At 34.7% G+C, this 24,040-nt stretch overlaps 3 protein-coding genes across 5 annotated transcripts in view; 1 reads left to right on the top strand and 2 right to left on the bottom strand.

The window, feature by feature from the left end:
• The window catches only part of LOC106139079 (rotatin), a 34,826-nt gene extending 21,652 nt beyond the window's left edge, over nucleotides 1-13,174 (bottom strand). Inside the window, exons 1-20 of the mRNA XM_060944343.1 lie at nucleotides 12,214-13,174; nucleotides 11,951-12,138; nucleotides 11,292-11,488; nucleotides 10,755-10,868; nucleotides 10,076-10,274; nucleotides 9,765-9,902; nucleotides 8,947-9,168; nucleotides 8,465-8,634; nucleotides 7,545-7,752; nucleotides 6,881-7,345; nucleotides 6,659-6,803; nucleotides 6,228-6,377; nucleotides 5,681-5,805; nucleotides 5,314-5,525; nucleotides 4,961-5,097; nucleotides 4,154-4,366; nucleotides 3,240-3,489; nucleotides 2,802-2,974; nucleotides 1,998-2,267; nucleotides 907-1,127 (exon numbers count right to left, since the gene is read on the bottom strand). Of these exons, the coding sequence (XP_060800326.1) occupies nucleotides 907-1,127; nucleotides 1,998-2,267; nucleotides 2,802-2,974; nucleotides 3,240-3,489; nucleotides 4,154-4,366; nucleotides 4,961-5,097; nucleotides 5,314-5,525; nucleotides 5,681-5,805; nucleotides 6,228-6,377; nucleotides 6,659-6,803; nucleotides 6,881-7,345; nucleotides 7,545-7,752; nucleotides 8,465-8,634; nucleotides 8,947-9,168; nucleotides 9,765-9,902; nucleotides 10,076-10,274; nucleotides 10,755-10,868; nucleotides 11,292-11,488; nucleotides 11,951-12,138; nucleotides 12,214-12,256 (3,840 nt within the window). The 5' untranslated portion in view covers nucleotides 12,257-13,174. The remainder of the gene's footprint in view (nucleotides 1-906; nucleotides 1,128-1,997; nucleotides 2,268-2,801; nucleotides 2,975-3,239; nucleotides 3,490-4,153; nucleotides 4,367-4,960; nucleotides 5,098-5,313; nucleotides 5,526-5,680; nucleotides 5,806-6,227; nucleotides 6,378-6,658; nucleotides 6,804-6,880; nucleotides 7,346-7,544; nucleotides 7,753-8,464; nucleotides 8,635-8,946; nucleotides 9,169-9,764; nucleotides 9,903-10,075; nucleotides 10,275-10,754; nucleotides 10,869-11,291; nucleotides 11,489-11,950; nucleotides 12,139-12,213) is intronic.
• A 973-nt stretch (nucleotides 13,175-14,147) lies between these two features.
• On the top strand, nucleotides 14,148-18,417 carry LOC106139102 (tRNA (guanine-N(7)-)-methyltransferase). Its single transcript, XM_013340471.2, has 6 exons — nucleotides 14,148-14,390; nucleotides 14,996-15,114; nucleotides 15,707-15,891; nucleotides 16,200-16,313; nucleotides 17,062-17,163; nucleotides 17,322-18,417. Exons 1-6 carry the CDS (start codon nucleotides 14,317-14,319, stop codon nucleotides 17,463-17,465), a joined length of 738 nt encoding a protein of 245 aa, XP_013195925.1. The 5' UTR covers nucleotides 14,148-14,316; the 3' UTR covers nucleotides 17,466-18,417.
• Nucleotides 17,748-22,437, bottom strand: LOC106139101 (superkiller complex protein 3). Of its 3 annotated transcripts, none has more exons than XM_013340469.2 (2): nucleotides 22,216-22,437; nucleotides 17,748-21,563 (listed from the first exon to the last, which is right to left on the bottom strand). In XM_013340469.2, exon 2 carries the CDS (start codon nucleotides 21,561-21,563, stop codon nucleotides 17,748-17,750), a length of 3,816 nt encoding a protein of 1,271 aa, XP_013195923.1. In that variant the 5' UTR covers nucleotides 22,216-22,437. The 3 variants fall into 3 exon arrangements, with proteins under 3 accessions (XP_013195923.1, XP_013195924.1, XP_060800327.1); XM_013340470.2 differs by lacking the exon at nucleotides 22,216-22,437 and adding an exon at nucleotides 22,074-22,211; XM_060944344.1 differs by lacking the exon at nucleotides 22,216-22,437 and adding an exon at nucleotides 21,978-22,204.
• Nucleotides 22,438-24,040: the final 1,603 nt, after the last annotated feature.

Genomic DNA, 24,040 nt, shown 5'->3' with positions numbered 1-24,040 from the left:
ACGGCTAAATATAGGCATTATTAAATGATGACTTATTCGAATAACTTTACCACTTCTGATATCTGTACCATTTATTGTAACTTAGTAAGGTTGACAAATACATCACATTATGTCACTATAGTCAAGAGTATGTTCGAACCTATTGTTTACAATCGCTTTTACTTATTTGATAAAGTTCGTCGAAACTGCAACACTTCAAGTGAAATTTAATATATTTTTTTCCGAATTAGATAATCCAATAATCTTTATATAGCTTCCGATACTCTTTTCATATCGTTACATATGGTTTTCAGGAATGTATAAATAAAACGGCCAAGTGAAAGTCGGACTTGCGCAAGAAGGGTTCCGTACCATTATCTATAAAAAAATGTATTCGTTGTTATTAAAGTGGGGCACTTTTATTATAACTTCATTTTAATTATTAATTTAAAAGATGACAAACAACTTAATATTCTGTGAATTTTTAGCATCTACATACCTGTTACCGTTAATAATATTAAGCAGCTTCTAGCTTTCACGGTTCATGTCCCGACAGACAGAAAGACAGAATGGCAGACATCGAATGCTTAGTAATAGGGTCCCGTTTTAATCTTTTACGTACGGAACCCTAAAAATACCTCGGCCAGACAAACACACCAACACAGTGATCATGTATGAATGACTATTAATGACACTGTTAATGTTATTGCAATAAAGTTTTTATTCATTCACGGCAAAAGAAGCAGCTAGCACCCTGTACCTGTACTGCTTCTTTTCAGCTTACAAAAGCCAATCAAGGGAAACGCTAATAAACTTTCTCCAAGGCGATGGGCTAGCAACCTGTCAATATTTCAATCTCAATTCAATCACCAAGCTAAATGTAGTCTTTCATTCTTCGACACTGAAAGACGTGAATGTATATTATACCTGTACAGGAAGCATTTCCTCCTGTATCTGCCTCATCATCGCCAGCAAAGCTAGGACGGCATCGAGTCTGCAAGCTTGCCCCTTTCGGCCGCCGCCGGCTGCGCAACCACTCAACGTTCGGGTGGTCAGTGACAAACATTGCAATAGAGTATTTTCGGACAGTTGGCAGTACCGGGAGTTCAGCCCGTAGCGGATGCAACGCATTAGCTCGTTTAGGTAACCTGCGACAGAGGTGAAGGTTGAGTAAACTTGCATTAGTTATTAAAAACTGTATCAATACGAATAACGGAGTGGTCAGTGACAGACATTGCAATAGTGTCTTCTGACAGTTGGCAGTACCGAGAGTAGCCGATACTATTATTATATTATTTGTTCTTCTCATATAAGAGATGGTAAAAATTATATTTAAATAATTCGTAGGTCTTAAATGAAACTTAAAAAACAGGTACGTAATCTTGAAATTACGTTGACTGTATGAGATCTCTTCATGGGATAAGTCCGCCATTGCAAGTGATTTATTTCTTTTATAACTATGTACTATTTCTTGTTACTGTGTAAATATCTGTGCAATAAAGGTTTTACAAACAAACAAACGTCAAGCATTTGAAAATAATTGAGGAAAAGTTCAAAATCATAATAAAACCTAGAATTATATGGTGATAGGACATTATTTATTATCTCCTTTATTGATAGGAAAACCCCAGTATTCATACAATGAACTAGGTATTGCTATAGAAAGGTGACTTAATGAAAATACATTACGACATATAGATATATTTCTGTAACCGCAAGTGATGTGACATCATTCTTATAGTTAGCTATAATCATTACCTAGCCAAATGTAGTTAAATAAAGTGGTAACGAATTTACACGGTGTCTGTCATTCTCTTGTTTTCTAAGATTTTTTATCAACATTTTTTGTTGCTTAAAAAATAAAATATGTCAGGGACATGTACTTATAATCAACCATAGAAAAAAAACTCACCTAATCTTTATACAAGAAAGCTGACCTGATCTTAAAATTATACACTTGAAACAAAAAATTACTTATATCTAATAAGGCCAATTAAAATAAAAATTAAAAAACTCACCTAGCATGTGAAAGTTTTTCAAATCAATCTTCTCTAAGCACGCCATTAGTATCTTCATAAGACTCTCCATCTTGTTCGTATCATAGTCGTCAGTTTCCAACATAATTACACATCTAAGGACTATCTTCACTATGTGTATATGTAATTGGGTCACTTCTATATTGTCTTGTGGCGTCTGATGGGGGTGCAAATGTTCCCGACTGAGCAATGAAAGTACTATTGAATCGTTCCCGATGAAATAGGATTTTATCCAGGACATAGTAGAGACATCTGGAACAAACATAAAAAGTGACAGATTTTTTTCAGCATTATCATAACTGCGTGTGTTTCGTTGCTCTTTAGAATTGAACTAACTTATGTCTATTCCATGGATGTCGTAAAAGGTGACTAAGGGAATAGGAATACATTCATCAAGTGCAAGCTTCCATGCCGGTAGGTATATATGTAAGTATGCATAACAAACAAAAACGCATGGATTTTTAAATAAGTTCTTAAATGCGTTGCGTATGTGTAGTATTATTCCCATTCTCTTTTTTAACGAAATAATGTAAGATCAATCGATACAGAAAATGTTACAGTGTAGTTTGTTCGGCCGTTTCTACTACATGAGCGCTTTAAAAGCGGGAGTAAATATAATTTTACTTATGTTGACGTCAATAGTGTCAGAATTTCGACCTACAGGTCATGTGCCAGTAAATCGGATGGCGACGGGGACCAACGATTTGAACGTGTATTCCAAGGCAGGGAACCAGGTATTTTCAAAACAAAATAAATATCATTTAACTTCATCACAAAATTCCATACCATAATTTCGCAAATTGTCCATATAAGCGATCAGAAAGTGCATGACTGCTATGAGTAGCGTTGTGTCCCGCGCCGAAGCGGGCGGCGCAGCGAGGAACCGCCGCATGTGCTGCCACGGGAGCGACGCGAACTCGGTCGGGTCAGCCGACGACGACGGCAAAAGGTGCACATAGCTGTAAACAATCACTACGTGTGGATCTGTTCCACAGAAACGTAACATATTTCCTTTTTTCATTGTATTCTTAAAATTAGATTTTATGTTATAAAGATGACAACATCAATTTTATCTAAAAAAAAATCATATTTTTTACAAATCAGCGGCAACGGTGACATACACAGCCCTGCCCCAATAGCATGGCACGCGCGACTCCGTTTTTATCGCGCGAGCTTATCGTTGTTCCGTTTCACGACTGGTTACAGCTTTGACATTTATAATACCTCTCCAAAGTAGATAGCGCTTCAAGGACTTGTGCATGCGAAGTGGCATTCTCCAATATCCGCAATGCGTCAGCGGCGGATGTGACAGGGCAGGCGGCCCGCAACGCGGAGACGTCGCGGGGGGTGGGGCGGAGGGCGAGCGGCGCGGGGGGAGGCTCCGCCCCCCGCAGTACGGCGGCGGGTCCGCGGTACGCCCCCCACCACCCCACGCGGAGGGCCGCCCGCCATTCTTCGCTGCTCACCAGCCATTCTGTAGATTCAATTATTATTACCCTTAAAAAATCATATCATCCAGATTAAGTAAAGGTATAGGCACGGACATTCACGATCAAGAAACAAATATAACAGTGACGGTACGATTTATGTAAAACTGTTCACATGGTACGAAAACATTTCTTGTTATATGGGAATGGGTTTTTTTTTAATCGTTCTTAAGAAAAAAAAGCCATATAATATAGTGCCGTGTGGTTCCCGGCACCAATACAAAAAGAATAGGACCACTCCATCTCTTTCCCATGGATGTCGTAAAAGCCGACTAAGGGGTAGGCTTATAAACTTGGGATTCTTCTTTTAGGCGATGGGCTAGCAACCTGTCACTATTTGAATCTCAATCCTATCTTAAAGCCAAATAGCTGAACGTGGCCTATCAGTCTTTATAAGACTGTAGACTCTGTCTACCCCGCAAGGGACACAGACGTGATTATATGTATGTATGTAATATATAAAGCCAACTAACTGAACTTAGCAAGAGAGAGAAACACAGACTTATTACCATTAAGACATCAAGAAGTGATTAAATAATTATTCAAAATTTTTATTTATTATTATAGGATACTAAGCGGTATGCGCTTAATAATTGTCAAAACGTATGGTTTAACAACATTAGTTGACGTCAAATAATATTGCACACTAACCAACAGATGAGTGCTCGACATTAGGACTGGTATGCCAATAGCTATTGCAGCTGAAAGGCAACGATGTTCTTTCCACGACGCTGAGAGGCAGGGCCGGCACTCGCCGCCGCAATGAATCCAGTTCTTGTAGCGCGAACCCAGACCACGCTACCAGGGCTAGGACCTGCGCGGATAGAACCACAGCGGATTCGTTTGCAGGAAATACCAGGATAACTGGAAAATATGAAATTAAAATCAAACATACAAACATAAAATACATACTAACATTCAACCCTTTTTCCGCAAACATACAACACATATACATACTGACAAACATACATACATAAAATCACGCCTCTTTCCCGGAGGGGTAGGCAGAGACTACCTCTTTCCACTTGCCACGATCCCTGCATACTTCCTTTGCTTCATCCACATTCATAACTCTCTTCATGCAAGCTCGGCGGTTTCGGGTACTTTTGACCTGACCCTTTACCAGGACGTCCTTAATTTGATCAAGATATGTTCGTCTAGGTCTTCCCACCCCGACCTTTCCCTCCACACTCTCCACACTGACAAACAACCAAAGTTTTTTTTAATATAATATAAAATTAAAATTTGCCATACATACATATTCACTTATATGCATATTTCCACTTATTACGCTTATTTGCTAACTTCATTGCTTCCGTCACATCATAAAAAATCAATCTCCGTACTCCACAGTATATGTATGTTAAATATTTTTAACGTGAAAGACCGACAATCAAACACACAAACCACTTTCATATTTTAAATGTTAATAAGGATAAGGATTAAATTTTCATTTACCTCTTATTAGTAGCTTAGGCAAATCAGGTATTTTCAACAAGCTGTGTCTGTTTGCGAAACATACGCTGTTAAGAATAGACACGCAGCTAATTGCGCACTCCGGGTAAGCGAGATAGTCGTCTACCATCAGGGACATTCTGAAACATAAAAAATATAATAATTAAAAACTTATCAATATGTATTAATTTCGAATACACAACTGTAAAAGACTACGCCTTATAACTCAACTACGAGTATGTACGAGTATAGACTCAACAATTTAATTCATCAATAAATCAAGGTGAAAGTATTAACTGTTGTAGAGTACTGAATACTAAAGTTGTCTCTAAATTCGTCACAGGATAAATACTAACCTCAATATAGTCACAATAAGCTGAACACCGTCGCTCTGAGCGAAGGTATCATGGAACTCTTGCTGGCGCATCATCACAGCCAGCTGTTGAAGCGTGCTGCGTCTTAGAGATGGCTCCAAGGTCGGCACAGATCGCTGCACCTGCTCTATGCCCTCTTCGTTAAGAATTATGTCTTGTTTCAGTACATCTAAAATTTGTAATAGTCCCGTGGTCTGGAAAAAGGTAATTAAAGGCAAATTACAAGCATATATAACAAATGATTTTCTTTAAATGGACTATTTTATTTGTAAAATAGTTCAGCATAAAACCAATACATTATGTAGCTTAAAACGCTGTCATAATATTCTAAACTAATTGTACTACAAACCTGTACTGTTTTTGATGGTGAGCTACCAAAATCTATATTAAAATCTTGCGGTTCTATCCTCTTCAAAGCGTTCAGTAAGATATCAGCTCTCAAAGATTCTTTTGGAGGCAAATATCGATCGTCATCTGAAACAAGACAGACCATATTATTATTCGCTTTTTAAATGTCTTTTAGCTATTTAACTTAAAAATTGCAAATGATAGACAAGCATCCTTTATGCATTCGTCATTAACCTTCAATCTAAATTTACGAATGTTTCTTATGGGGAAAAGCAGACTACGGCTTTTCACTTTACTGTCGAGCTTTTTATTAAAAGAACTTATCATAAGTCTAATCTGCTTTCATCAAAATCAATGTATCAATTGGCAACGAAAGCACGAGTACGGTTTTTTAAACTCGAGTGTACCGGGATTTCAAATATCTTCTGTAAAAGCTTTGGATGTATACCTGTGAGCCGATATAGAGAATGAGCGCCTCCATTCCATCTCAGTCCCGCACTTACCCATAGCCGCTTTATTACTATTGGAATAATAATAATACTTCATACCTATAATCCGACAAAGAGAGTGCGCCCCCTCGAGTTGTATGGCGACGCAGCGCACGGACAGCATGCGAGCGAGCCCCCACGCCACCTCGCTGTCAGGCACGCCCATACAAGCCGCTATGTCCGCCTCTAAAGATTTCCATATTGCTTGACCTGCAAGATCGGGAATATCTGCATTTGAGGTGACTTCATTCTATATAATGATCGAACAGCTATAGCTAATTACATAATCCAAAATAATGGGCTATTTAAGTGTTCAGTCAATAATTTAAAATTCATGAAGCCTAAAAGGCTAAATAAAGATAGATAAGACGACGCAATACTTATAAAACAGGTGTACTATCTATTGTTTCTTTGGCTTATCATTCTATAAGTTTTTTGTGAACATGAATTGATAAATAAATATATAGGTAAGTAAATTGAGAAAATCTCACCTAAGGGAGTGTCATGAGCCGCATACACATGCAGGAGCGGATACACCGGTAGCAAGCTGGCCAGTAGCCGCCACCAACACCCCTCGCTGAGCACCAGTCTGCCTCGGAGCAAGTACACCATAATATCTGATGAACTATCCGCCACCTGAAATCCAGCATCAATTATTAAATAGCCCGTCACAGACTATGATTATCGAATAAATAAAAAATATAATATCTTACCTGCTTTGACTTAGAAGAGAGTCCATGACAACAAATTTCTGTAAGTACTCCGACGTCACATAGTAATGTTATACATTTCTCATTACTGCCTTCGCTGGTTTCGTCTCCGATCAGAACACCTTTCACCATATCCGCCATTTTAGTATAAAACTTCGCTCTTACCCACTCAATATTATGAGACATGAGACAAAGAGTGATACTTCGCGCAAGTGACCAATCATTGTCATTTAAATCAAAGTCTTTTACTTTACAAAGGAGAATGTCTGCCACATCGTTCAAATAATTCTCACTCAAATGTAATTCTAGGACTGGTAAAGATTTCTGGATATGCCTAAGAACGTTTTTGGAACTGCGGCAAGCGTTTTTGTTCTTCATAAAGTACACAGCGTCATCCATACTTGAGAATAATTTTGTTAACTCACTGTACTTTCTTTTGTATTCCTGATCTCTAGAGGTTTTTCCATTCTGTGAAACAAAAATTGCACATTATTATTAGTATTTTATATATGCTTCGATAAAGTATAAAAACTTTAAATGAAAAAAAAAATCATTTAATATTCATTTATTAAAAAATGCTAGCGACAAGTAAACTAAATATTTAGCATATGCAGCAAGACACTATAAATCGTATATCATATAACAGCAAAAAATGTTCACCACTTACCTGCAAAACAAAAGCAACTCTATTACAAAGGTCAGGATAGAGCAATTGCAGTGCCGGGTCCAACTGAGCCGCTTGCAGCGCCGCCACCAGCGACGTCGGCGGCAAGGCGGACTGCCGCGACCAGCGCAGCAGGCGCTCGGCGGCGCACAGCAGGCGCACCCACGCCGTGCGGTGGTGGAGGCGCTCCGGATCCTCTGTGTAACTTTTGCTACAAACATAAGATTGAAAAAATATCAACCATCCTCTTTATGTTCGTCCCCGTCGTCAGTTACCACGATTCTGAATTGAGTTATAATTAAGGTTTTTTTCCTCCAGAACATACACACATATGGTCAAGTCTATATCCCTTGCGGGGTAGACAGAGCCAACAGTCTTGAAAAGACTGAATGGCCACGTTCAGCTATTTGGCTGAATGATAGAATTGAGATTCAAATAGTGACAGGTTTCGGCACACATTGGTTCCTCCAGAGAAAACAAAAGATTTATGTCTTGTCAATGTTTATATTTATAACAATCATTGCAGCCACTTAGACATATTTTTGCTTTCGCAGCATGGATTCAAAAGAGGATTAATGGAATCATTAACTTAAATTTTTTTTTGTTTGTTATTTTGTTTAGCTTTTTTTAACAGTTAATTTTTCCTTTTCATTTTGTTTTTTTTTTGTAATTACCTCGTACATAACAGTTTTTGTAAAAATTTTATAATATGAGCTATTCAGCAACACACTTACCTAATTCTATGTAATAAATAATCTGTGGACAGCGTTGTTGATTACACTTAAAAATAACACTATGTTGTCAATCTACTTAAATTAAGTTTTTCGAGTGTAATTGTTTGCTGACCTAAATAAAATAAATAAATAAATGTTCATGGAACGCTAAGCCTAATTCGCCTAGTCTGTATACACGTATGAGCTCACCTGTATTTGGTCAAGAGGTCGCCCAGTAAACGCATGGACATACAGCTCTTGTGGCTTATATCCCTGTGCGTTTTAGAGGAATGATCGGAAATCCAGAAATCTTCATCCACGCATTCTAATAATAACGTTACTAACTGTTCCACCAAATTGATACAAGTAGTTAATTCATTCTAAAACGAAGAGGTATACATAAAAAATAAGTCATAAAGTACTTATAAAATTTTAAAGAAATCTGCCAAAATTTTCTCATTTATTCTTGTGAAACGTGATTTCGGTCGTATTCTTAGAATATTCTGGATATTCAAGATAGGATATTAAATGTAAATTATTACGAAATGTATTAAAAAAAATTACTGCCTCCTAAAGAAGAGATCTAGAAGTCCCATTCTGTACTCATAACAAAAAAATGTGACTACTTCTTACTATTCTATAACTTAGAAGAAGCTCTGTTACTGCTTATATAAACAAATATTATTACTTACCATATTTAAAACTTCGGAACTTTCAGCAGGGTCACACATACTCCTAGACATGGTGCTCAGCACAGATTGTAACGTATCTAGTGTGTATATAGGTGCTGGGAGCTGCCTCAAGACTGCCAGGACATCTTCTTGCCGGGGCTGGTCTAGAAAACCGTCATCGCTTGCTATATGCTCCAGGGCGACATTTACACTATCCTCAGATTCTCCGGGCTCCATTGAAATCTATGAATAAGAATCATTATAAAGCGAAAAAAATTGAATTTTCGTTTGTAAAGAACAACTGAACCACTTTTGAATTTGGATATAAACTCTTCAAACAATGACCTTTATTCCTAGTATAACAGGGCACGGGGGCGAATCATAGACTAAATTATTAAAAAGGAACAATGATTGACTGTGAGAAACTGCTGGGCTGAATATTTGAAATTTGGCAAGGTTCCTCATATGGTCTAAAGGCGCAGCAAGCATACATACAAACTTATAGTCACGTCTTAATCCCTTGGGAAGTAGACAGAGCCAACAGTCTTTAAATGAAATGCCATGTTCAGCTGTATAGGTATGGCATAATGATGCATTTGAGATTCAAATAGTGACAGGTTGCTAGCCCATCACCTACAAGAATCCCAAGTTTATTAGCCTTTTCCTTAGTATCCTTTTACGACAGCCATGGGGAAGATATGGAGTGGTCCTATTCTAAATAAAATTAATATATAAAAACTAAGCTATGAACGCACATAGTTTAGTTTCATATATTAATTTTTATATCACCTTATGTTAATGATTTTTTATGTCCTTAAAGTAATTGTTTTTTCACTTACCCTTCTTGCTTCATGAATCAAGTCTAAACAACATAACTGCTTTAGCCTTTGACACAAAGAACGAGTTATATTTAATAATACTTTTAAGGCCTCTACCGGTCTCCCTGCATTCCCCCCCTCAGATATAGATAATAAACTCTGAAAAATTACAACTTTTTTAAATACTATATAATATATTCAACAACCAAAAAATAAGCAATTATGCAACAATATGCAAAATTAAAAGGTCTAAAGTATCTAAACCCACTCTAATAATAAAGTGCTTTATGCTTAGTGCTTATTTTACTAGTAAAAGAGATTTTGAAATATACCTTAATAATTGATGGTCTATTCAAAAATATTTCAGCAGGAAAGTCCCTTAGGAACACATCACGAATGAACCTACAGCAACGGCGAGTGGATTTCAACAGTCTTAATGCATCTTCCACTAGGAGCATAGTTTTAGAGTCTGATGCACACAACTCAACCCAAGGGAACAGAACAACTTTAATACCTTCCACATCTTGTGATCTGAATGGTAAAAAAATGGGTATAATCACTGTCCTGGTTCAATAGATTGTGTGGTTTAGAGTATAAATAAGAATTATCAGAATTTTTAGTAAAATTTGTCACATCGTGCGGCATTGCCCAGGTCCAGGTGTCGCAAAGCCGCACGGTCGGTTGTTGTCTGTATGCCTGGCTACAGGAAGCTAGATGGTTATGTGGGGCTTGAACTCACTAAAACCACACGGTGCCGAGAGCTTAAGTGGTTCCCGCCCCGCAGGCCTGACGCGACGGCCTCGGCTCTTAGGAAAGCGGCCAAGCGGCAGCGGTCGGCCTAAAATATACAATACTACCTGCTAGGGGAAAACATACTTGGCACATGCGCAACTTCAACTCAAGGGCCGTTTCGCTTCAGCAGGCAGAGCGTATGCCCGCTATTCTAAGGATAGCACTTAAGCATAGTTATATCTGTTACTGGCAAACTAAGAATAAAAAGTTATAACTTACATGGTTTTATTATGAATTCGGACTTCATCATTACATATTGAACTTTCTTTTGATGATTGAAAATTATTACCAAGTGCATAGAAACCATTCCCTGAGGTGATTTCACTTTCAGAACTGAAAAAGCAAAAGTAACTAGTTAAATAAAAAAATAATAACCCTTTATTTCCTAATTACCTGGGTGAATGAGCCCCGGGTTTTGTTAATTGTTTTAAATGATGTTAGAAAAGTCACAAAAATAAAACTAAAATATGTAGTTGGGAATGGAACCTAGGAACTTGAAAGTTGTCAATCTGACCACTGGGCCAATACCTGCGGCTCTGAAATTATTGTAACCTAACAAACATTTTATGAAGGAAAATTTTGGGTGAAAATATAGATAAACAAATTTTCATAGACATATTCCCTAGATAATAACATTGTTTGGGCTGAATGAGAATGGATGAATATAAATAATGTGTACATGTCTTTATTCATTTAAATGACATAAAACTGAAATGAAAAATGATATTATGTAAATACTTTAGCAACAATGCTTACCTTGTGACGGATGGTAAGGTAAGTGGAGGTATAGCAATATTCTCTTCAGATTGCACTGTATTCAAGAACCGAAGAGTATCTAACACATCATCATACATCTCCAGGGCATCAGGTTCAATTTTATGCCTAACTCGATCTAAACTTGACAGTATTTTCTTCACACCAAACTCTTTGCAAATATAGGATCCTGCTTTAGTCTAGAATACAAACCAAATATAAGAAAAACCACAAATTTTTTGTACCTTGTACTTTAAGTGATACTTCGAAATTTATCAAGAAAATACATATATAAAAAACTGTAGGTACACAAAACCTTCAATCACATACATGAGAAAGGTATACAAATAATTTAAGCATAATAGTGAATAATCATGACAACATCAGCATAAATATATATCTGTGTTTGACTTATAAATTTTGTTTTTTGACCTTTTTGAGATTGAACCCAATAAATCTTTCTATAAATAAGTACCTTTTAATATATTTGGGTATTATATATATTTGTTCTACATACCTACTTCAAATTATAAACACAATAATTTAAAAAACTTCAACAATTATAAATCAATAAAACTATTTCGATGCATCAAGCATAATCGAGGCAATATGTTTATACTTCTTTTAGAATTATTTAAACAGAAAATAAGTAACAGCCCAACCTTTATAGTAGATAGAAGTAATTCAAGTGCATCTCTTTGCAAACTTGGTGTTTGAGGGTGAAACCAATCCAGTAAAGCTTCAAGCAACTGGCGAGTGCCAGAAAGTTCATCGTCAAGTCGCCAGCCAAGATGTAACTTAGCAATCAAAAGTTTAAGTGACCTTTCACGGATTTCCAGTAAGGGATGATCTGAAAAATATGGTATGGTAAGTACCTAGTACATTAATAAATATTATAAATAAGATGCGTTTATTTTACACTTACTTAATTTGATAATATAAGAAGACAATATTTCAGTTGTGGCCATTTCCCAATAAATTATTTAATTTGTTTCTTGGTATGTTTACTTTTTGAAAACCAAACCACGACAAAACAAACAAAAACTTAAATCAAACAGAAAACACTAAAACAGTATCGCCAACTGTCTCCGACAAGAAGGCGCTAAATCATCTAAAAGAGCGCTTATTGTCAAAAACAAGCGCTACATTTAAGTTAAGACTATCCTCACAATAAAAGTCTGTGAAAGTACTAGTAGTGATGAGAAAATAGTAGTAATCAGATTTTTCCCAGAGGGGTTGCTACACTTCCACTTACCACTATCTCTGTGTTCCTACTTCTTGCACTTCATTCATTTTCAGGACGTCCCCGTCAGACGTCAGGATCTCACCTTTCGCCGGGAAGTCTCCGATTTGATCAAGGTACGTTATTTTAGGCCTCCGCACCCCACGGTTCTTACCTTGAATATTTGCCTAGACAACCTGCTTTAATTTATCCTCTCCACATGACCAAATCATCTAAGTGATTAGCGACCCGTCCCGGCATCACATGGGTAGCATTTATAGATATAAACCTTCCTCAAAAACCCTCTTTTCAAAATTTTAAACAGGAACAAAATACGTCCACTACTTTCCGAGATAAGTATGTGGCTACCAACATACTTACCATCAAGCATCAATACCATCATACTTACCTAATTACCTTTTAAGAACCTTACCTTACCTGGCATGAGCACAACCATAAAACCATACCGAAAAGTTACCTGGAAAATCAAGAGATAAGAGATGATTAAAACAAACAAAGATAAATCATGCACTTTAATTTCAAACCAGAAGAAACTAGTTTTGAGAAGAACTGTTTGTAAGCGCGTGCACATTGACATGCCACACATCGTGCTTCAGCAGATCTTCCAGCCAGCATCAGCATCTTCACACACCAATTCTTCACATTGCATTATCGTGCATCGGATCTCCTTGAGTTTGAGGATTTTTTCTTTAATATATGTAGCGATATACCTACATTGCTAATAATTATAACCATGACATTTATAGATATTATAATATTATATTATTATTATTATTATTATTTATATTTTTCGTGGCAAGTGGAAAGAGGTAGTCTCTGCCTACCCCTCCGGGAAAGAGGCGTGATTTTATGTATGTATGTATGACATTTATAATAAAAGGAAATCTCAATTTGACTGTATGTTTATTTAATTAATTAATGGGTGAAAAACGAAACTGGCAAAGAGAGTTTAATTTAAGATTCAAAGGTAAACAGATAGTTTTTAATAAGGAGCCTTGAAATTTTTACACCTAAAAAACAAGTTAAGCACTTAACCCGATAAGTAGTCACCGAGGATAGAATATAGTTGAGTAGACCAAATATGCAGGGGCAGTAAGGGAGCCCGCAGCGGTTGATTGTAACATCACCCCTAAAAAGCCCCAGATTCAACTGTCTGACAGCCCGTTGATGTTGTCATCGGCAATTTGAATCAAGTAGTCCAAGATACACGTGACAAAACGCATACCAATTGAGAATAATGGAATAATTACGATTAAAAAAATTACGTGATGTTATACGAAAATAAACGCCATTATTTCTGATAAAAAATATTAATTCAATAAAATTGATCAATTATTGAATCACCTAGAGAAGAGAGTGATTCTTATGGTATGAAATTTGATCTGCCGACATTGCGATATTCACAATTTTGAAAAAATAAAATTGTTCACGAGGTCTGAGTTCTCGGCGAACAATCGGCGTAATAATCTCTTGATCACATGCCTTGCCTTGCCTTGGTCAAAAAGGCGCCAGATTTCGTTCTGAAAGCGCTAAGTTGGCGACACTTTCAAAAACAATGGAGAGAGTGACATTGACATACGTACTACAGGTTAAGTTTGACAATTCGTTCGTTTTGACATTGATGGACGCTCGTTAAAAATTTTGTAACTCATTTTATTTTATTAATTGTTAAGTTTGTAACTATGTATTGTACAATAATTTTACTTTAAAACATAAAAAAATTATTTATTTTGTTCCAACAAAAAATATTTAGAGATACTAGATAGTTATATTGCAACGGCTGGAATGGCATTGCCGCAGAAAAAATATTACCGCCAAAGAGCACATTCTAACCCCATTGCTGATCATTGTTTTGAATAGTAAGTTGTACAAAATAATAACTAAGAATTATACATTTATTAGCAGCTTAAAAATTAGACGACTATAAAATTTCTCCAGGACCTATCTAATTTGCCTCATCCTTATGAAAGTGTTATGCCACGTTTAATGTTCAGTATTTTACCTAGCTACCTATTCCTTTAGTAGCCTTTTACTACATTCATGGGAAAGAGATGAACTGGTCATAATTCAAAGCTATTTTCCCTGTTTATAACCTCTAAGGGTGACTTAAGAAACATTCCAGTCATCTAAATAAGATGAAAGCTTTATCTTTATACATAAATATGAATGGAAGTGTTTTTTCAATACACTTGCTTATAATAATATGGGTAGGTATTATTACTTCACATTCGTCACTGGGAAAGACATACTGGGGGTGACGAACAGGAATGACCATTCTAAAGTGCCGAGAACCACATAAAAACTACTTAAATGTTTATGGCCTATTATCGCTGTGGGTCATAAACTCAATGTACCTCATTAAATCGCCTTGACCTGTTAGTGTTCCTTGGACACTGAAGTGATGATGCTAAGTTTGAATTAATGACAATCTGATATTTATATTGAATAAACTTATTTGTTTTAGCCCTTCGCACCCAGACAAATATGATTGGTCAACTGCATATCCCATATTGAAAACAGAGGAATTTTACACCCAGAAAGTGGAATTTTTAGATGTTGGTTGTGGATATGGAGGATTATTAGGTAATGTTGCCTCCATCTGACTTGACTGAGTAATTTTTGAGCTGCGTAACCATAAAGTTCTCAACAACCATTATGGGTCAATTTCACATCTGAATCAAGTAAAGCTTTGCATCTAAATAAATAAATAAATAAATATAAATATATACGGGACAAATTACACAGATTGAGTTAGCCTCGAAGTAAGTTCGAAACTTGTGTTACGAGATACTAACTCAACGATACTATATTTTATAATATAATACTTATATAGATAAACATCCAAGACCCAGGACAATCAGAAAAAGTTCTTTTCTCATCATGCCCTGACCGGGATTCGAACCCGGGACCTCCAGTGTCACAGACAAGCGTACTACCGCTGAGCCACAGAGGCCGTCGTAGTTGCACGTTATTCAGTGTTGAATTTATCTTTGTTTTTATCTATGGCATTATAAAGTGATGCAGGTATAGGGAAGTACTACAGAAATTTTAATTATATAATTTAGTTTTGTTTTAGTTTCTTCAGGAAATATTTACACCTGTAACATCTATAATATAATTTATTTGTGAATAATTCAATATTTCCACTTAAGTGTTACTGTAATTCTCATTTTAGTTACATTATCTCCAATGTTTCCTGACAATTTGATGTTGGGTTTAGAAATTAGAGTAAAAGTATCTGATTATGTAAATGACAGAATAAAAGCACTAAGGATACAACATCCAAATCAGTATCAGAACATAGCTGTGTTGAGAACAAATGCCATGAAATATTTGCCAAACTTTTTTCACAAGGGGCAGGTGAGCTCTTGCATGTTTTTTTTTTAAATTATGTGTGAAAAGATATGTTGTGATGCATGTTTAGGGGTCCTAGCATGGCACACGTAACGAATTATTTGTCGCGCGATAAGCTAATAATAGCAGGTCTTCCATGCCATGTTAGCTGCCTTATTTCAAAATAAATATTCATTATATTTTTATTATTTTTACTTCATAATATTTTTTTTAATATTCCCTTTAAAATTATGATCTACATATGTAACTATCACAAGGCATGTTATTATGCGTCTATTAACATTTTCTACAAATATTTTAATAATGTATTTCAGCTAAAGAAGATGTTCTTTTTGTACCCTGACCCACACTTCAAAAAAGCCAAACACAAATGGAGAATAATAAATAAATGGTTGTTGTCAGAATATGCATATGTTCTGGCTGAACAGGTATCATTTGTTTTTTACTATACAGATATTTAGAACTCTAAAACTGTAATTAAAAATATGCATTTGAAGAAATAAACTGTAATTTTGTTTGTCAATACATATGATAAAATAGTAAAAAGAAAATTGTCTGTACATTGAGTATATTTTCAAAAAAATAATTTATAACGATATAAAAATAGTAACTGAGCATGAATTTAAAAAAAAAGTCTGTTTGTTTGTACAGCTAATCTCCGGAACTACTGAATGAATTTGAATGAAACTTTTTTTTGTTGTATAGCTCTTATGCCTAGCCAACATATAGGGTATAATTTATTATAGAATCTGGTACAGCTAATATCGAACCATAAAAACTCAGCTTGAAATGACGTCTTAACAAAAGTTGTTCAACGTGATAAGCATTTTCTGTTAGTGTTTAAAAATCGAATATCCGGAACACCTGATGCAGAACCAAATCATCCGAATTATGGAAAAGACGTCTGGACAAAAGTTGTTATGGAAAATCTGGATCATATGATGTAGAAGCCAAAGGGACCAGCTACTCTGTAATATGTATCGAAATTTTAATAAATTTAATAACTTTAACCTTCGTATTTCCAATAACACGTAAACAGAGTTGCGGGCGTCAACTAGTTTTAAAATAAACGCAGCTATGAATATAGGAAATTTATAAAATTTTGCTGAGAGAAAAGATTATAGTGTAATAAGGACTTGTTTTATGTTCAATTCCAATCATATAATATTGTTTCAGGGCATTGTATATACTATAACTGATGTCAAGGATTTGCATGAGTGGATGGTGATACATTTTGAAGAACATCCATTGTTTGAGAGAGTCTCAGCAGACGAGTTGGTAAGTATGAGAAGACATGCAAAAATTAAATTATTATATTTTTGTGTATCAAAGAAATCTAAAATTATTTAAACCTGGATAAACTATTATTTAAATTCGTATAATTACGTCGTTATCCCTTATGTGGTATGTATAGGACCTTTTCTTACTTCTTGCAGAAAGCAGACCCAATTGTTGAGAAACTGTATGAGAGTACTGAAGAAGGCCAAAAAGTTACTCGCAATAAGGGCGACAAGTTTCTAGCTGTATATAGGAGGATCCCAGATATTGAACATGTTTCTCCAATTAAAGAATTACTTTAGAAATAAATATTTTATTTTACTATTACATGAACATACAAATACATATAAATTGATTTATGGAAAACACATGTATATTATCGAGACAAGGCAGTGGTATTTATTATGCTTTATTACAACTTGTTTCTAAAAATTATATAAAAATAATTAGTTTAAGGCCTTAGTAATTTACTAAAAACAAGCAACTGGTTATAATATGTATAAGCATTCAGCAAATAACTTTCATATCATGGAAAAAAACTGCATTTTAATAAGGCATCAACAAGATTATATGAGGTAGGTAATTTATTTTACTCTACTTTGTAACTTTTTCTCTATAAGATTTAACCACCTGATCAAAGGGCGCGAAACAACAAGATTTCGTCTCATGTGACTAGCTGCACTCAGTAACCAATCTTTCTTATCCATCCATTGTTTGATGGGAATTAATGAAAATATCAGAGCCGCCCATATTTCTCCTTGTTGAGGGTACATATGCAAGCCCTCCTTCGCCAGGATAAGAGCTTTTATATGATCTCCAGCAATATGTTCAGCAATACTAGCTGTTGCTATCATCTTTGCAGATTCTAAGCAGTGGTCATAGTTGTGAGATGAACATAATGCTCTTTGGGCACAACTACTGGCAATCTTTGCTTTGGTATCAGATGCTCTAAGACAATACTGAGACATACAAAACCATAACAAAGCGTTACTAGGAAAATCATGAAGTGAATCACTCAGAATTTTAATAGCTTCATTTATGTTGTTCTCACATACAAATAAGTATGATTTCAGGAATCCTATATCAAACCCAAATGCATTATCTTTTTCATATTTGTGCAATTCACCTAAAGCAAGTTTAGAGAGACTTTGATCAGAGTGCAATAACCCTAATGAACAAATAGCAAATAAACAATAGGCAGTAGGTTTTTTTTTAGTAACATTGATGCTGTGAAATAGTATGGTTTTTGCATCATCAGCTCCTTTAAAAATATACATAATCCCTGCCATGGCCACCAACATATCAGCCTGTTCCTCATCATCGCTGCTAAGCCATTGTAAGGCAGTATCATATACAGAATATGATTCTTCATATAAACCATTTTTATAGAGAGCCAGAGCTAATCCACAAGTTGAATCAAAGCTAGCTTCTGTTATGGCTTTGAAAGTTTTAATTGCTTCATCATAATTTTCCATTCTCAAAAAAATTCTTCCAAGATTTAAAAGTGTAATGTTTTTATTTTCTTCGTCAGCATTTTTAACTGCCATTTGAAAGGAGTTATAAGCTGCTTGAATAAGGCCACACCTTTCTTGTAATATTCCGAGAATAGTGTTAGCACATGCGTTATCTGGTTCAAAACTAGAATACCATTCTATTAGGTCTATTGCATATGTAATTGCATAAAGACCTTCTATTTCATATTTAGTTTCTGGGCTCTCTTTATATTTGTTGCTCTTTAAAGTGCGACACACCCAGTCAGCATATCCAAGAGCACTTTCTGGATGGTAGCCTAGACGAGAAGCATGTCTAAACAAATCCATTGCTTCTTCTTCTCTAATCACTTCTGCAATCAGGCCTTGACCAATCCAGCTATGAGGATGGGATGGCAATGTTGACTGACCTCTCCAAAAACAGTAATTTGCCAATTTAAAAAGCTTTAATTTTAAATATAGTGTCCCCAAATTACACCACACTTTAGCCACAGACCATTTACGAGTCACTAATAATGCTTTTATAAAACAGTGTTGAGCTATGTTATATTTTTTTACAAATAGACAAATTTTTCCAAGTAGATTCCAGTTGCGCCATAATGTTGGTTTCTCTTTTATACAAATAAGTGTTAAATTAAATGAAATATTGCAATTTACTTCTTTTTTACTTTCATAATAGTATGCAAGATAGGTGGATGCTAAATCATAGGATGCCAATTGTTGTTTTTGTTTTGCTACACGAGAATAACATGCAAGTGCATGAGGAAATAATTCAAGTTTGTTTTTCCTGACAAGATTGTCAGAAGTGTCATTGTTTTTAAGTAATACATAAGCATATTTATTCGGAAGTCGGGTAATGAGTATAAATGTATCAGCCAGAGTCTTCCAAAGGCATGTGTATTGCTTATTCTTTTTCAGAGCTAAATATATAAAATCAATAGCATTTTGAGCACAATCTCTTGCCCTACCATACATTTTTACTTCAAATTTCTTCTTTGCCACTCTTATCCATGTTTCAGAGATTCCTTTGAGAGCCATTAATGAATATGGGTCCAGTTTTAGAACTTTCTCAAAAGTTGCTATAGCATCTTCATACTCTGTCAGTAATGAATGTATATATCCAATTCTTGTTAAGCAGTGAGCAGTTTTGTTTGAATCTAGTGTCATCACTTTTGTGTAAGCTCGTAATGCAGATGTGAATGAGCCTCGAGCATAATAAGCATCAGCTAGGCATTCAAATGCAGTAACATCACATTTATTACTTTTTATGACATTTCTAAAATGTATGATGGCATTTTCCCAATCTCTTTTGCTGAGATAATGCAAACCCAGACGAAAATCAATCCATGATTCATTTCCTTTAATTTTTTTTTCTGATTTGACTAACAAATCTAAGTCTTTTTCCTTCATGTTTAATTTGATGTAAGTTTCACTCAGATTTTTTATAGTTTCGCTGTTTGTATCTACTAAACTATATGCTTTTTCATAACATTTTTTCGCTCTCTGCAAATCATTACTTTCTTTATAATAATGACCAAGGAAAAGAAATGATTCTGCATGTTCAGAGTTTAACTTAACTGCTCTCAGAAGATTCATCAAGGATTGATCATGCTGGCCTAAATACCAATATGCTTTACCAATGTAAAATAAATTAAGGTAGTGGTCACTGTGTTTGTCTAGGAGATCTATTACTTCTGTGTACTTGTTTTGCTTTAAAAGCAGTTGTGCTTTTAGTGATGTGTAACATTCTTCTGTCTTTAAATATGCTAAAATATGATCAACAGGCTGATTACCTTCAATGTAACATTCAGCTAATGCTGCTTTTTCATCTTTGTTTAAAGAATCAAATGGTATTTCAGAAGCTATTGTAATAGCTTGATTCCACTTTTGTTGCTTGCTCAGTGACAAAAATAAAAATTTCTTTAAGTCTATGAAAAAATCAGGATCTTTAGCTTTTGTTAAAAAATTTGTAACAAGCTTTTGTGCAATAGACCACTTCCTCAGCTTATTAGCACAGTTTATTATGAAAGTCACTTCTACAGGGTCTGCTTGATTGTAGTTTACTAATGGAACACATTGCTTGTAAGCTTCCAAATACATACCTTTATCATAAGCAATCATGCTTTTTAGCATTCCAGGATAATTGGAATTTTCTATTCCTTCAGTTATTCTTGATATATAATCTTCAATACAAAAATTACTAAAAGAATTGTTCTCAATATATCTCTTACATATCTGTTTGCAAAGCCATTCTCTCAAAATCACATTTTTAGAGAAATATTTAAGTTCAATTATTTCTACAACTGCAGAATTAAAATCGTTTTTTGTAAGTATTACTTTGGCATAAATAATTTCCAAAGAATCACTGGGATCTTCATTGTAAATTTTATTAAGAATTTTTAAAGTGAGAGGAATATCTTCCTGTTTACACTCTACATCTCTTTTTAATATCTCCACAAGTTGTTTTTCAGCAGCTTGTTGTAGTTTGTCATCAACATCTCTACTCAAATAGTTAATAATTAAAGTTATAGCCTCATTATGTTTTAGTGTACACCCAAGTTGCCCTGTCTTTAATATCAATTCATATACCCTATCTTCTTCAGTTGAAAGTTTCAACATTTCATTGTATATAGAAAATAATTTTATTTTCATATTTGCACCATCTTTTTTCTCATAATAATTTGCCAAGCCTTGCCATGCTAAAAGTTGATCTGGTTTACTTGCTATTGCTTTCTGGTATGCTAATGGAGCTTGGTCTGTATCTTGAAGTGCTTTTCCAAGAAGCACTAGTCCCATATAGTTTTGTTTATCTTTTCGCAAAATATTCTTACAACATTCTTGTGCTTCTTTGAAATTTTCTTCACTGACAAGTTTTCTTGCCTCTTTTAATAACGCTTTTATATCTGCCATCTATAATGGAAAAATTCTTATAAAAATTTCTACATCTGCATAATAAATAAATAAACAAAACATCAAATAAGAATGTTGGTACATGTAAATTGTATTACAGCTGATTTACTGCAAACTTTCATCCAAACCCATTCAACATACACATACTTTTTCCAATTAAGTATCATAAACATATATTTTTTTATTAATTCCATGAACAATTGTGACACAAAGGTTAGTTTATAGAGTTCATTCAGCCAGTACAAGTTGATTCTGATTCCTATGTTTCTGATTTGACTACTGGTTAATCTCCTTACACACCCAATGTCGCTATTAAGGGTTTTAAGCATACATAGATAGTTCCTATAAGTGAGCTTATTTAAATTTATCACATTAAAATAAAAATAAAATACAATAGATGGTCAGATAACATACTTTGCCAGTCAAACCTTTGGGCCAAAACTAAAATGACTATGTATATGGTATAGTTTGACTACTAGTAAAACAAAGTTATTCTCTAAGCAACTCTACCACTCTTGAGAAGGCAACTCATCCGTGATCTCGTGGCTGGATGTCTAGTAAATCTGTATGCTTGGATCTTCAAGTTGCATTGCATTTAAATTTAGTTCTTTGCGAAAAGAGAATGCATTAATTATTAACGTATTGAACTCACTTTTCATTTGCAAGATTACTTATTAATTGGACTTCAGGCCGCAAAAGCGTCCTGATTTGTAAATAATTCGTATTACATATATTTAGCAATTAATTAAGTTTAAACACTGAAACAGCATTACATTTAACATACACGTCACTGACGTAAATAAAACAACAAGATATTGAACTCAACAACCAAAATATGAACTTCATCAATGTATTTAGAGCATATGAAGGTTAGGTTAAGAAAGAGATAGAAAATACTGACAGTGTTGCCATGAGTTTAATAAAATATTTTACACTTACATAATAGCAAAGTCGTATGATGCGGTGTTATTTTATAGATAGTGATTCAGGATGAAGGTTTATATGTATAATAACATGTTTAAGTTATAAGAGAACCACTGATAATTTTAAGATTTCTAATATGTCGTAAATAAACCCTTTTTTTTTGCGCTTACATTGAAAACGCTGGCTGATCTATACGAGATAGATCAAAATAATGTAATATTGCATTCCTTAAAAAGGTCTACGAAAAAGTTTGCTATGGTATATTATGTTTATCTTTTAGGATAACCCACAACAATTTATTTCTATCGTTATATTTTTGAAGATATGGCAGACTCAAAAAGTAAAGACATCGCGGTTGCGGTGGCACCAGCCAAGTGGCGAGGCCCGTCCCAAACGAGAAAGAACAAACAAAAATAAGAATATGTCATACTAAAAATTAATTCTTATAGAGTGAACAGTCTTTAATAATATAGTCACTTGTAACTAGGATTTAAAAGATTGTAGGGAGTCTGTATTTTTTATACGTGGAGGTAATTTGTTGTAGAAGAGTGCTCCTTCAAAGGTAACGTTTTTTTGTTTAAGTTTGGTGCGTGCTCTCGGCAAGACAAGCAAACTTGGACGACGTAAACTACGCTTGGAAACTAGTGACCGTTTAATAAAAGATATATTAGTGTGAATGGTTCACTGACAATCTTTTTTATTAAAATAAAGAACTGTGTAAATAAAGTTGTCGAATGCTCATTATTTTTGATTTTATTATTAATAATGTATTTTTGTTATTTTGAGCCCTTTGTAATTCCCTTACTCTTGTCTTGGCGGCACTTCCCCATACCCCTACCCGTTACAGTTATTCCTACCATGATAAACGTTCTTGCCTTTGGATTGGATTTAAAAGAAAAAAAAGATTTGTGACGGAAATGTGGTGACAGCTGTGGGTGACAGTGACAGCTAGACTAGTAGTAACCATGATTATTGACAACAAAATTTGAATTTTCCTAATTCTGATTCTGATAGAAAGAAAATCATTCCTTCATTTTATTTGATTCATATTTTTTACATTTATTTGTTGTCTATGTACAATAAATTTTTGCTCACATTGAAATATGAAATGATCCATCTAACCCAATGTAGTTTCTGATGAATGTAGTCAATTAATTAAAGTAATGAATCTTCATATAATAATATGATGTAGTGCTCGGAAACTAACATCGACAAGGACTATTTCTTGGCAGGTAAGTTTTAAAGATTTTGTATTTCACATTACAATAAAGCATAAATTCAAATAATTTAGGTTCTTCATGCCATTAGTACTGTGTAGAATTTACCATTGTTTTCATTGTCTTTGTTAATAGTTGCTACTTTGTTTACAGTAGGTATTTTCTCTTGGGTTAATTTACAAATATACTTTGCACTCGTCACTTTTTTCTATACCAAGATAGAATATTAAAAAGCTAGTAGGAATGTTATATGTTTCTCATGATGCTGGGTCAGCTTCACACAGATTACAGGTGCTGCTGCATGTGTTAGTAAATTATTTATTAAGACTAGCTATA

This window comes from Amyelois transitella, chromosome 5 (genome assembly GCF_032362555.1).
Source record: "Amyelois transitella isolate CPQ chromosome 5, ilAmyTran1.1, whole genome shotgun sequence".
NCBI lineage: Eukaryota > Metazoa > Arthropoda > Insecta > Lepidoptera > Pyralidae > Amyelois > Amyelois transitella.
Note: the sequence above shows the minus strand (reverse complement) of the source record. Positions and strands in the feature narration are given on the sequence as shown.